General features: G+C 35.2%; 1 protein-coding gene across 8 annotated transcripts in view; it reads right to left on the reverse strand.

Annotated features, from left to right (window-relative positions):
- WDPCP (WD repeat containing planar cell polarity effector) overlaps window positions 1-15,293 on the reverse strand; it is a 273,308-nt gene that overhangs the window by 47,241 nt on the left and 210,774 nt on the right. For all 8 annotated transcript variants that reach the window (XR_011492660.1, XM_070480150.1, XM_070480148.1 and 5 more), the window contains one exon: window positions 8,894-8,957. Coding sequence is in view for 7 of the 8 variants with exons in the window: in XM_070480150.1 (XP_070336251.1) it covers window positions 8,894-8,957 (64 nt within the window). In the remaining variant the exon portion in view is untranslated. The remainder of the gene's footprint in view (window positions 1-8,893; window positions 8,958-15,293) is intronic.

The following is a 15,293-nucleotide window of genomic DNA, read 5'->3' on the forward strand; positions in this document are numbered from 1 at the left end:
ATAAAGTGGAAATACACTCTCAGACTGAAACTCAGCTTCAAATAAACTCAATTCCAGAATAGATTAAAATGTAGTTTAACCTTAACATAACTATTACACTTGCCAGAAACAAAGTAAATTCTTTCTGGAGGAAAATAACATCATACATAGGCTCAAACTATCACTAAACTTTTAAAATCTTATGTCCAAAATTCAACTTAAAAAAAGGTAAGAGTAACCCCCAAACAACAGCAACAACCCAAAGGCTTACCAAAAAGGCATTTAGTCTGGAGAAAAAGAGGAAAAATACACTAATAGAAGACAAAAGTGGAATAATATAGTTAATACAAAGAAGGGCAAGAATGGTTGGATGAAAGAACATATAAGTCGGAGAAACAGAAAAGAAATAGTGTACTATTATTTATGTCATATGTCAACTAAATAATTCAATTATAGATAGACTGCCTTTTCCTTTTCTTGGTTGTTTCCTTTGCTGGGCAGAAACTCTTTGGTTTGACATAGTCCTGCTTATATATTTTAGCTTTCACTGCCTTTGCTTTTGGTGTCTTACTCAAAAAAATTACTGCCAAGACCATTGTCAAAGGCTTTTTCTCAATATTTTCTTCTAGGAGTTTTATGATTTCAGGTATTACATGTAACTCTATAACCCATTTTGAGCTGTTTTTTGAGTGGATCCAGTTCCATTCTTTTGCATGAGGCTATCCAGTTTTCCCATCACCATTTACTGAACTATTCTCTCCCCATTGTATGTTTCTGGTGCCCCTGTCAAAGATTACTGCTGCTACTGCTAAGTCACTTCAGTCGTGTCTGCCTCTGTGCGACCCCATCCCTGGGATTCTCTAGGCAAGAACACTGGAGTGCGTTGCCATTTCCTTCTCCAATGCATAAAAGTGAAAAGTGAAAGTGAAGTCGTTCAGTCATGTCTGACTCTTCGCGACCCTATGAACTGCAGCCTACCAGGCTTCTCCGTTCATGGGATTTTCCAGGCAGGAGTACTGGAGTGGGGTGCCATTGCCTTCTCTGTGTCAAAGATTAGTCAACAGTATATGCATAGGTTTACTGCTAGGCTCTCTATTCTGTTCCATTGGTCTCTATGCCTGCTTTTATACCAGTACCATTAAAATATGGAATACAATGTAACCATTAAAGTAATGATATAGATCTATATTTACTTTATGGAAAACTGTCACTGTAATGTTGAATGAAAAAATTTTAGCTATAAATAAAAAGTTTAATATATAGACTTACATAGAGAAATACTGTAAAGGATGTTCATTTCTGCATAAGAAAATTCCAAGTGATTTTTTTTACTTTTTGTTCTTTATATTTTATGGTATTATTTTTGTATATTATTATTTAGTCCTATAATTAAAACATTTTATTTTCATCTAAGGGCTTCCTGAATCAATGATTTTGCTTACGAAGTATATTATCCTATATATTCATAAAATTTGGGTCCTGTTTCAGGTTATTATTTCTTGCAATTGGTATGTAAAAGCCATCTCTTACTAGTAACAACACATGATATCTTTTTAGTACTTCCTAGTTTACAAAGTACTTTCAATACAGTATCTGCATGGAGACTCAAAAACAATCTCAAAATGGATTAAAAACCTAAATATGACACCAGATACTATAAAACTCTTAGAGGAACACATAGGCAAAATACTCTTGTGTAAATTGTGGCAATATTTTTTGGATCCATCTCATAAAGTGAAGAAAACAAAAGCAAAAATAAACAAGTAGGGCCTAATTAAACTTAAAAACCTTTGCACAGCAAAGAAAACCATCCACAGAATAAAAAGGCTACCTAGTAAATGGAGAAAATATTTGCAAATGATATGAGCAGTAAGGGGTTCATATTCATATATCCCCTGGATCACAGCCTTGTGGTGGTGATGGGGCTTGTGTAATTCAGTGATTCTAGGAGCCATGCTGTGCAGGGCTATCCAGGACAAACAGGTCATAATGATGTTCTAATCGAATGTGTCCACTGGAGGAGGAAGTGGCAATCCACTACAGTATTCTTGCCATGAGAACCCCATTAACAATATGAAAGGCAAAAAGATATGACTCCTGAAGATGAGTGCCCCCAGTTGGAAGGTGTCCAGTATGGTAATGGGGAAGAACAGAGAGATAGCTCCAGAAAGAATGGAGGAGCTGGCCCAAACCAGAAATCATGCTCAGTTGTGGATATATCAGGTGGTGAAAGTAAAGTCTGATGCTGTAAAAAACAATATTGCATAGGAACCTGGAATGTTAGGTCTATGAATCAAGGTAAAGTGGACGTGGCCAAGCAGGAGATGGCAAGAGTGAACATTGACATTTTAGGAATCAGTGAACTAAAATGGACAGGAGTGGGCAAATTTAATTCATGTAAATATTATATCTATCACTGTGGGCAAGAATCCATTGGAAGAAATGGAGTAGCCCTCAGAGTTAACAAGAGTCTGAAATGCAGTACTTGGGTGAAATCTCAAAAAGGAGAGAATGATTTCTGTTCGTTGCCAAGGCAAACCTTATTCAATATCACAGTAATCCAACTCTCTGCTCCAGCCACTGATGCCAAAGAAGCTGAAGCTAACAGTTCTATGAAGATCCACAAGACCTTCTAGAACTAACATCTAAAAAAAAGATGGCCTTTACATCATAGGGGATTGGAATGCAAAATTAGAAAGTCAGGAGATATCCAGAGTAATAGGCCAATTTGGCCTTGGAGTACAGACTGAAGTAGGGTGAAGGCTTACAGAGTTCTGTCAAGGGAACATGCTGGTCATAGCAAACATCCTTTCCCAGTAACCCAAGAGATGACTTTACACATGGACATCACTACATGGTCAATACCAAAATCAGATTGATTATGTTCTTTGCAGCCGAAGATGGAGGAGCTCTATACAGTCAGCAAAAACAATACCTGAAGCTGACTGTGGCTCAGACCATGAGTTCCTTATTGCAAAATTCAGGCTTAAACTGAAGAAAGTAGGGCAAACAACTAGGCTACTCAGTTATGACCTAAATCAAATCTCTTATGATTATACAGTGAAAGTAACAGATTCAACAGATTAGATGTGGTAGACAGAGTGCTTGAAGAACTATGGACAGAGGTTCATAACATTGTACAGGAGACAGTGGCCAAAAACATCCCAAAGGAAAAAAAAAAATGCAAGAAGGCAAAGTGGTTGTCTGAGGAGGTTTTGTTTTGTTTCTTTTTTAATAAATGCTGAAGCTTTTATTATAAATAAAAGGTTTTTTTTTTTTTTTTAAAGCTGAAGAATGAAGAGAAGCAAAAGGCAAGTGAGAAAGGGAAATATATACCCAAACTGAATGCAGAGTTCCAGAGAATAGTGAGGAGAGAGAAAAAGGCGTTCTTACATGAACAATGCAAATGAACAGAGGAAAACAAAAGAATGGAAAAGACTAGAGACCTCTTCAAGAAGACTAGAGATATCAACAAAACATTTCATGCAAGGCTGGGCATGATAAAGGATAGAAATGGTAAGGATCTAACAGGAGCAGGAGAGATTAAGAAGAGGTGGGACGAATACACAGAAGAACTACACAAGAAAAGTCTTAATGACCCAGATAACCACAGTGGTGTGGTCACTCACCTACAGCCAGACATCCTGGAGTGAATGTCAAGTGAGCCTTAGAAAGCATTACTGCAAACAATGGAACTTCCAAACACTAATGGAAGTGACAGAATTCCAGCTGAGCTATTTCAAATCCTAAACATGATGCTGTTAAAGTGTTGTACTCAATATGTGTTTAAATTTGGAAAACTCAGCAGTGACTACAGAACTGGAAAAGATTAGTTTTCATTCTAATCCCACAGAAGGGCAATGCCAAAGAATGTTCAAATACTATACAATTACACTCATTTCACATGCTAACAAGGTTAGCTCAAAATCCATCAGCTTGCATTCAGCAGCACATGTACCGAGAACTTCCAGATGTAGAAGTTGGGTGTCAAAGAGCCAGAAGAACCAGAGATCAAATTGGCAACATTTGCTGGATCATGGAGAAAGCAAGGGAATTCCAGAGCCTCACTGACTACATTTAAGCCTTTGACTGTGTGGATCACAGCAAATTGTGGAAAATTCTTAAAGGGATGAATTTAGACTGCCTAAGACTACCAGACTACCTTACACGTCTCCTGAGAAACTTGTATACGGGTCAGGAAGCAACAGTAACAACCAGACATGGAATAATTGAGTGGTTCCAAACTGGGAAAGGAGTACCTCAAAGCTGTATATTGTCAGCTTTTTTGCTGCTGTCACCTATTTATTGTTTTTTATTGTCACCTATTCATATAACTTATATGCAGAGTACATCATCTGAAATGCCAAGGTGGATGAATCACAAGTTGGAATCTAGATTGGTGGAAGAAATATCAACAGCCTTAGATCTGCAGATGATAGCACTCTAATGGCAGAAAGGAAGGAGGAACTAAAGAGCTTCTTGATGAAGGTGAAAGAGGAGAGTGAAAAAGCTGGCTTAAAAATCGGAACAGTAAAAAACACAGCAAAAAACTAAGATCATAGCATGCAGTCCCAGTACTTCATGGCAAACAGAAGGGGAAAAAGTGGAAGCATTGACAGATTTTATGTTCCTAGGCTCCAAATCCCTATGGATGGCGACTGCAGTCATGAAACCGAAAGACGTTTCCTCCTTGGAAGGAAAACTATAACAGGCCTAGACAGCATATTAAAAAGCAGAGACATCACTTTGCCAACAAAGGTCTGTATATTTCCAGTGTTGTGTATGGATGTGAGAGTTAGACCTTTATGAAGGCTGAACACCAAAGAATTGAGGTTTTTGAATTGTAGTGCTACAGAAGACTCTTGAGGGACTGCAAGGAGATCAAACCAGGCAACCTTAAGGTAAATCAACTCTGAATACTCATTGGAAAGACTGATGCTGAAGCTGAAGATCCAGTACTTTGACCACCTGATGGGAAAAGTGGACTTACTGGAAAAGATCCCGATGCTGGGAAAGACTGAAGGCCTGTGAAGTAGGGGGTGGCAGAGGATGAGATGGTTAGGTAGCATCATTGACCCAATGGACATGAAATTGAGCAAACTCTGGGAGATAGTGGAGGACACTGGAGCCTGTTGTGTTGCAGTCCATGAGGTCACAAAGAGTCAGACATGACTTTGTGACTGAATGACAACAATAACATTCATTATATGTAAAAAACTACATCAAAAAACCCCAAAATCTGGATTACAAAATAAGCAGAAGAACTGAATAGACAATTGCTTCAAAAAGGATATGCAGAAGGCCAACAAGCACATGAAAGGATTCTCAGCATCACTAGTCATCAGGGCAATGCAAATCAAAACCACAATGAGATATCTCCTCATACCAGTCAGAATGGCTATCATCAAGAAGAATACAACAAATGTTGATGAGGATGTGGAGAAATGGGAACCATCATACACTGTTGGTGAGAATGTAAATTGGTGCAGTCACTGTGGAAAACAGTATGGGGTTTCCTCAAAAAACTAAAAATAGTAGTACTAGCAATTCCACTCCTGGATATATATCCAAAAAACAAAAGCCACTAATTTGTAAAGATACATGCACTTCAATGTTTATAGCAGCATTATTTACAATTACCAAGTAATTAGATAAATAAATATATCTATATAAAAAACACATTTTCTTATATATATATATAAGCATACTACTCAACCATATATAAGAATGAAATTTTACCATTTGAAGCACTATGGGTAGACTTGGAGGGCATCATGCTAAGTAAAATAAGTCAGAGGAAGACAAATATTGTATGTTATATAAAAACTACAGCAAACTAGTGAATATAACAAAAGAAGCAGACTTAAGGAACAAACTAGTGGTTACCAGTTTGAAGAGGAAAGCAGGAGGGACAGAGAAATAAATGGTTATTATGGGATTGTATGAAGTCATCTGTGTGAAACTTAAAAATTATAAAGTATTATAGAATTCAAAACCTCTTTTATTCAATTAAAAAAATCCAACATATGGATAGGTACTATATTATTATCATCATTTACACATAAAACTCAAAAGTTACTGACTTTGAAGACAACTTATGACCCAAATTCCATGTATCTTTTATATCTTGTATCTTCCAGGTATCTTCTTGTATCTTATCTCTTGTATTTATATCATGTATCTTCCAGGTGTCCATTATACCTTCCCATTACACCCTTCCTTAACATGATCTGGATATAACAAAGAGTAGAGTATACTTCCCAGAACTGAAAGAAAGCTGATAATAGCTGAGAGTAGAGTGGCTGTAGATGCCACTTCAAGGAGTTAGAATTTATCCCAAAGGCAATGAGAAGATGATAAAAGGTTTTAAATATGGAGGAGTGAAATTATAAATTATGATTGTTTTGACCAGGGGTCTCCAAACATATTTTGTAAAGCACCAGAAAGTAAATATTTTAGGCTCTACAAGCCAGATAGTCTCCTGCAACCGTTCAACTCTGCCATCGTAAAGCAGTCATACACATTACATAAGTAAGTTTGGCTATGTTTCAATACCACTTCATTTATGGATATGAAAATCTGAATTTGAATATCATGTATTTTTAATATCATATATTTTAAAGTATATTGATACTATTTTTTTTTAATGATTTAAAACTGTAAAAAGCCATTTAGTGGCTAAATTTGCTTGGTAGGCCATAGCTTGCTGACCCCTAATTTAGAAGATGATCACTTAGGCTATGTGTAAAGTAGACAGAGAGGTCCTTTCTGGCTCATTTCATCAGGTCTAGTACCCACATACTGACATTTTTAATATTCAAGGTCTGCTCTATCATGCTATATGTCTTTTATCTCTCTACCACCAACAGATATGCTAATGCAAAAAGAATATTCTCAGATTAAGCATTACATTTTATTTGTGACCCCTTTGTGTTCAATGTAGTCATATTTTTATTCTTTAAGGATGAGATATCTTAGGGGTAGAAGGTAATGTATAGGTAAGAATAGTACTGTTTATTTTATAAATTTTTAAATCCAAAGAGGTAATAATTCTTAGTATATAGGCTAGATCATAATTTAAATAGTAATAATTGATTAGAAAACATGATAAATTCTTTAGACAATTTCAAAGTGGAGCATCAAATGTATATGGTAGATTCATAAGCTTAATGGAACTTTAAGGCCTTAATGCTCTCTTAAGGCTTTTAATGCTTCTTAAAGGCAGACCATGGGCTATAAATAAATAGCTACATATGAAGAATAAGGATGTAGCATTTTGATTGTTCACTTTTACAAATAAAAAGGAAAGCAAAAGTATCTCATTTCCTTATTTTAAATTTTTATCTTTTACTAGTAAAAGTCCTCATGGGTTAAGGTTAGCCTATTAGTAGAAAGTCTGTTTGGCTTTAAACTAACATGGAGACTTTATATTGTTACTGCCTAAACTGAAGCTAAATGCTGAAACATATATGATTTGAAAAGAAGTTTGTAAGATGGCTTTGATGAGTATGGGTCCGTGCTCTGTCATGTCTGACTCTTTGCGACCCTGTGGACTGTAGCCCACCAATTTGTATTGGTTAATACAAATTAACCAATTATGTATTGGTTAATAGTTAATGTAGCCTAAATTACAGAATGGTATAATACTACATTGGGAAAGAAAGTTTATCAGACACTAAACATATAAATATTCATCTCTTTAGTTATTATCTTGGTTAGAAAGAAGACTGGGACTACAGACATAAAAAAATAAGAAAATAGGAAGAAAATCTACCTTTATTGCTGAGTAGTGGCAGAGGTGAGGAGGAAATAAAGTGACAAAATCACTTGGGTCAGAAAATCTAAGAAGTGTTGTAATTAAATTTCTGACACTGTGATGTTTGAATGCATAGACTTTGGTGAAAATAATAAAATGTTCCCTTAATATACTAATATTCCTGATCAATGTGACCTTACAAAATACAGACAACCAACAGATAACAAAAGGTTCATACATTTGAAGTAATTAGATTTTTTTCCCATGATCAATGAAAGGACAAAGTACAGTTTAATTGAGTGATGCAAAATTAGAATTTAAACAGCAAACTCATTTCAAAGACAAGATAAACTAATATCATGAACCCATATTAACATCTAAAGCAGCAAAGCTTAAAGTACAAAATGTCTTCACTGTACAGAAGATTCAGATAAAAGAGTCTTCTTGAAGTTTTTGTTGTTTTCAAGATTTTTTGACAACAGTGAAATTTCTATGGAGCAGAATGTGCTGAAAATCAGGAACCCCGCCTTTGTTTATCTGATCTCATTGTGGCAAAAGATCTTATAAAATAAGAACCTAATACAGAGCACAAAGATGTGTAAGAAGCTAGTCTATTTTACTGTTTCATAACTATTAAATTGAGGATTAAAGCATATTTGAACTTACATTCTCTTGGATCTACTTTGCACTGTGGTCACTTTAAAAATACAAGTGAGAACATTCAAACTTACTTCTCACTAAAACCTAAGGACAAACTGAGCACATTCAAGATCTCGGGGACATGTCTTGTCCTGTATCCTGGTTTCTGAAGCTGTACTTCTATAGGGAATGGATTAGAAAGAAATTTAAGCTTGTTAGATAGGAAGGTGTCATCCTCTCACATCAAAGTACACAAGGAGAGACATTCAAGAATTATAAATTCTTAGAAAACATAAAAAATCCTTTGGGTCTGGCAAGGAAAATGTCAGCAAGTCAAAAGAGGCTAGATGGCTATTGACCAGTTTCATGAAGGCAAAGCTGCAAGACAAGATGGAATAATGCTTTCTCACCATGTGTCGAAGGCACAAATGACACTAATCCTTTTTAATGGTCACAAAAGCTGACAACTTACTCAGCGTTAGAACTGAAGGCACAAAATCATCTCAAGAAATGACTCACCATAAACAGGTCACGAGCACCAATGTCAACAGCTAACAGAAATGCCTTTTCAAATCTTTGGTACCTGTAAGAAAGAAATGTTATATGCTGTGAACAAAACTATAGAAGAGGAGAAAGAAGTTTGTTTAATGTACTTATATGCTATTGTTTTTGTTCTGATAAAAATATTCTCAAACAGTAGGGACTTCACCTGCTGGGATCTTCCCTATGTGAACTTTTATTGTACTTAGGAGGTGCTGATGCACACAGCCTGTGAAGGGGTTCAGTGTAACTGTCAAGGACAAACATAACCAGATTAGGTGCTGCTAAATGTAGAGAAATGATAACTTAGGAAATACATTTTCTCATTATTTTTTCCTTTGTTGTCTTTTGTTGTGTAAGAAGAAAGTAGGAGGATATGGACAATACAGCAGGATAAGGGCAATTAATAAATCATATAATTATATTTTATGTTTCTTAGGTAAAAGTTGAGAAGTCAAATGTTGCATTTTTACAAAACTCTCACATTTATGATCTGGGGTAAAAACATCCCCTGCTGTTGTAAATGAAAATAATAAGTGGTTTCTAAGTATTTTTAAAAAGTATTACTTTCCTACTATTTCATCACAATCATACTATCTTTCCCTGAGGTGTAACTGAGAATTTTCTTTATGAGAACAAACTTTAGTTTACGTTAATTACCTCTACAGAAAATTTAAAGCCCTGAGAGAAAAGCATGTCATGAACATATAATTTGCACAGGATTTTGGAATGAAAGGTCATCTATGCTGAAACTTACACAGATGTAACTATCAGTTTTTCTGACTCAAGAAACAAGCAGATATATAACCAAGTTGTTCTGTTCTACACTGTGAAATATGATGGTATAAAATATACTAAATTTTCAAATAAAATGTAGCAGAAATGTGGAATATTATTATTAACAGAGTATAGAAAGTTTATTAGTGAAATAGCTAATATAATTAAAATTCAAACAAGGCTTATTATTATTCCATATGAACTGGTAGGCCAGAAACTAAAACACTTTGTAATTTCCATACTGTGGAAATTACATCTCCCATCTACTCTCTGGTTATTCTTACTAGTATCTCCAGTATTTACTGAATCCTTTTCAACTATGGAAAATCAGAAGAAAATTGTGTTCATTTTTGTTCCAGGAAAATGGCTGACTCTATATATTCAGTGGACGTCGGATATAATAGGAATAGGACAGAAGATCAGCAAGTTGTACTATTACTACTATTCAAACATTTACTGCCATTTTGCATTTGCTCCCACCTACTACACTGAAACTTTTCTAGCAATAGTAATTATTCATCCTCTAAATTCAAACTTAAAGATAAGTTCTTATCTTGTGTGCTTTTTCGGCCACATCTGACCCTATTAACTTCCCCTACTTGAAACCCTCTTTCTTTGCATTTGGAGATCCATTCTTGCATTTGGAGATTCATCTTTTGTTTTCTCAATTCTTAGATTTCACCTTCTTAGTCTCCTTTTCTCTGCCTATTCCATGAAGGAGCAGGCAGTAACCTACTCAAATAGGGTTACTACCTCAGTAACCATAACTACTCCTATGGCATTGATACATCAAAGACACAAATCTCTAGTGTCCATTTATTTCTGGAGCTCTAAACTCTTTTGTTCCAGGTATCTCAAATTTAACATGTCTAATAGGTCCATTGACACACCAATTTGGCAACCATAGATGTGATTCATTGGAATTGGGAAATATGAAATTAAGGTGAGCAGCTTAGGAGGTATAGTTCCTTCTAGGTAAGAGGTAATGATTCACATTATGATAAAATGAAAGAATTGGCACTGGCATCTGGTAGTATGATCAACCAAAAATACCAAACCGTGCTCCCAACTATACTGCTTATAAAATACATCTTAAAGTACAACGTAAGACTCTTAAAAAAAAAAAAGAAAAGGAAATTTCCAAGGACAACACATTTTCAATAAAAAAAAAACAACAATTAATCAAAGTTCCTTGACTGAAACTAGAGTTAGGATCCATAACCAGAAATCAAAAATGGGGGAAAAGGACAGAACTACTCTGGCCATCACCCTCAGAAGACTGAGCCTTGACCAAGTCTTAAGGTAAAGGTGCTTAACTTGAGACTTCTGATTAAGCCAGGGGCTAAAATGATCCCAAGTTTTAAGTGCCCTTAACATCGACAGAAACAGTAAAAAGAAAATTCATGTCTGGATTAAAGCACTTTTGATACAAGTCACCAGAACTGCCATAAATTAAAACAAGTATGAGCTCACACTGAAACATTAGTAAGTACAAAAGAAACAAGCTACTGTGATGGGAAATTAGAAAATAAACAACAGATTTACTTCTCCGTGGATTTCAGATGATTGAATTATTAAAGTTAGAATGTAAAACAGTTCAGCATATTTAAAGAAATAATGATGGGGCCATGAAAATAAGCTTACAACAGGATATATTAATAATAAAAGTGTTACCCACTAGATTTTTTAAGAAATAAAAACAGAACTTTTGGAAATGAAAAATTGAAGTTAAATAATTTGGTATAAAGAGAGAATTAGTGAAATAAAAGGGGCATAAATAAGGGATTACACAAAATGTTAAAGAGACAAGAAAAAAATATAAAGGGAAGTTAGCAATACAGAGAACATGGAAGAGTCTTAACACGTCTAATCAGGTAATTAAGGTAAATGTGGACAACTTTCCAGAGCTGATAAATGATATGAATCAATAAACACAAGAGGGACAATATATATCAACCAGGATACACTGAAAAGAATCTATAATTATGCAAATATACAATGAAGATGCAGACCTCTAAAAAAGGTCTTAAAAAGCAAGAGAAAAGACAGGTCACCTACAAAGAAGATAACTTACAAACAGACTGACACCAGACCTCTCAATGACAGCGATGAGTGTAGAAGACAGTAGGGCTGTATCTTCAAATAATAGAAAATAAGCATTTCTCTTGTATAATGTAACAATGGAATTCTCAACAGGTAAAGCAAAATAAAGACACTTTAAGATACGTAAAAACTGAAAGCATTCAACAGATCTTCAATAAAGGGACTTCTAGGGGACATAACTCAGGAAAAAAGGAAGATGATCCCAGAAGGAAGGTTTGAGACACAAGAAGGAATAGCTTAAAAAAAAGATTTGGTTAATATACAGGCAGATAAATACACACAGACATACATGCACATACACGAATATTTTGCTATTTTTAAGATCAGAAAACACTAATTAGATATGTCATATTAATCAGAAAAAAGTTATAGTGCTATGGTCCTTGCTTTCTGAATTGTTGAAAATAATTGTTTGATTTTGGTAACTGTCAGAACCAAATTACAAATGGCAATCATTAAAAGTTTGTATAAATGCTTAAACAGTAATATAGGTAGAGCGGGGTAAAGGGTGAGCAAATTGAAAACTAAGAAAATTCAAGAAGTATTAAAGAAAAGAACACTGGATCTACCCCAGTACACTGGTGAAAACAATGCCTGAGAGACACCAGGGCCAATTGCCAGCAAACCCACAGTTAAAGTGTGGCCAAGAGAAGTGCCAGTCAAGCGTGTAATCTGAGAGCCCACACAACAGGGGAAAGGTAACACAGCAGAGCACGGCCAGGGGTGAACATCTCCAGAGGTAGAATACTGAGTGGCTTCTCTCCCAGCGGGAGTTCTCTAATCCCACCTACCTCACACCACAGATCAGAAAAGAGCTAAGAAACAGATCTGGGGACCTCTGCTCCAACAACTAAGGAGCAGACCCCACCCCTGACAAGGCAGTGATAACCAGAGAGTCTGTCTGATATGTCCTTTTATACATCAATTTGGCAACCATATATATGATTAACTAGTTCAGGATGGGGAACACATGTACACCCATGGAGGATTCAAGTCAATGTTTGGCAAAACCAATACAATATTTGTAAAGTAAAATAATAAATAAATTATTTTTTTTAAAAAGAGGAAAATAAAAAGAGAAATATGAAATTAAAGTGGACAGCTTAGGCAATACACTTCTTTCTAGGTAAGAGGTAATGATTCACATTCTGAGAAAATGAAAGAATTGGCTTTGGCATCTGGTAGCATGATCAACCAAAAATATCTAAGAGTGCTCCCAACTAGACTGCTTATAAATATATATTAAAACACAACACAAAACTCTTTAAAAAAAAGTTTCCAAGAATACCACACTCTCAATTACAAAATAACTAACTAATCAAAGTTCCTTGATTGACACTAGAGTAATGCTCCCTGAACAGAGCAAAAGAGGGAAAAAAGGCAGAACTAGTCTGAGCCATCACCCTCAGAAGACTGAGCCTTGAACAAGTCACAAGATAAAGGTGCTTAGCCTGAGACTTCTGATTAAGCCAGGGGCTAAAATGATTGCAGGTTTTAAGTGCCCTTAACATTGACAGAAACAGTAAAAAGAAAATTCATTTTTGGATTAAAACACTTTTAATAGAAGCCACCAGAATTGCCATAAATTAAAACAAGTACAAGTTCACAATGAAACATCACCAAATACAAAAGAAAACAAGCTACTGTAATGGAAAATTAGAAGATAAACAACAGATTTACTTCTCCCTGGATTTCAGATAATTGAGTTATTAAAGTTAGAATATAAAATAAATCAGCATATTTAAAAAATAATGATGGAACAATGAAAAGAAGCATACAACAGGATATATTAATAATAAAACATTATCAGGTAGACATTTGAAGAAATAGAACTTCTGGAAATGAAAAACTGAAGTTAAATATTTCAGCACAAAGAACTAATGAAGTAAAAGAGGCATAAATAATTACATAGAATGGTATACAGAGAGACGAGAGAAAAATATAAAGTAAGTTTAGCAATGCAGAGAACATGGAAAAGTCTAGCATGTCTAATCAGGTAATTAAAGGCAGAGAATATTCCAGAGCTGATAAATGATATGAATCAATAAACACAAGAGGGACAGTATATACCAAGCTGGATACATTGAAAAGAATCTATAATTATGCACATCTGTAGCAGAGATGAAGAACTCCAAAAATAAAAAGATCTTAAAAAGCCAGAGAGAAGAGAGATCACTACAAACAAGATAACCTACAAACAGACTGACACCAGGCCTCTCAATGGCGACAATGGGACACAGAAGACAGTAGGGGCAAGCAGTAAAATCAGTAAAGAAAGAGAGGTCTTAAACAACATAATTACACAGCTGGATTTATTAGATACACAGACTTGTTACTCATTAATTAGTAAATACACATCCTTCTCAAAATACATGGAATCCTCACAAAATTATGTTAGTAAATAAAAAAGCATGTCTCAATACACTAAGGAATACTATATAAAATGAATCTATTAGCAATGCCATTTTTGATAAAAAGATAAGGAATAAATTTCATACACATTTAGAAATTAAAGTCATTAATCAAAGAAAAATTATTAATTTTAAAACACTTAGAAATAAAAACTTGAGCAAATGAGACAATTGAAGAGAAATTTGCAGTCTTAAGTGTTTATATTAGGTAAAAAAGAAAGGTGAATGAGTGATGAGCCAAATATCCCATTTAATAATTTAGATAAAAACAGAATAAAGGCAAATAGAAAGGGGAAAAATGGAAGCAGTGTCAGATTTTATATTGCTGGGTTCCCAAATCACTGTAGACAGTGACTGTAGCCATGTACTCTTTAGAAGAAAAACTATGACAAATCTAGACAGTGTATTTAAAAGCAGAGACATTAAAAAACAAAGCACAGACATCACTTTGCCAACAAAGCTCTATAGAGTCAAAGCTATGGTTTTTCCAGTATTCATGTACAGATGTGAGAGTTGGACCATAAAGAAGGCAGAGCACCGAAGAATTGATGCTTACCAATTGTGGTGCTAGAGAAGATTCTTGTGGTGCTAGAGAACTCCAAGTCCCCTGGACTGCAAGAAGATCCAACCAGTCCATCCTAAAGGAAATCAGTCCTGAATACTCATTGGAAGGACTGATATTGAAGCTGAAACTCCAATACTTTGGCCACCTGATGTGAAGACCTGATTCATTTGAAAAGACCCTAATGCTGGAAAAGATTGAAGGTGGGAGGAGAAGGGAACAGCAGAGGATGAGATGGTTGGATGGCATCACCGACTCAATGGACATGAGTTTGAGTAAACTCTGGGAGTTGGTGATGGACAGAGAGGCCTGGCGTGCAGTCCATGGGGTCGGTAAAGAGTCGGATGTGACGGAGCGACTGAACTAAACTGAACTGATAACATATGTAGGTAATATATGTGGCAACTATATATAAAGAATGGGGTAAGGATGGTAAATGAACCAGTTGAGACCTAAGATTTCTGCATTTTACATGAAATAGTACTATATTAATTTGAAGTAGACTATGGAACATTCAGTTCAGTTC

The sequence above is a fragment of the Odocoileus virginianus genome, chromosome 2 (assembly GCF_023699985.2).
Source record: "Odocoileus virginianus isolate 20LAN1187 ecotype Illinois chromosome 2, Ovbor_1.2, whole genome shotgun sequence".
NCBI classification, from domain to species: Eukaryota; Metazoa; Chordata; class Mammalia; order Artiodactyla; family Cervidae; genus Odocoileus; species Odocoileus virginianus.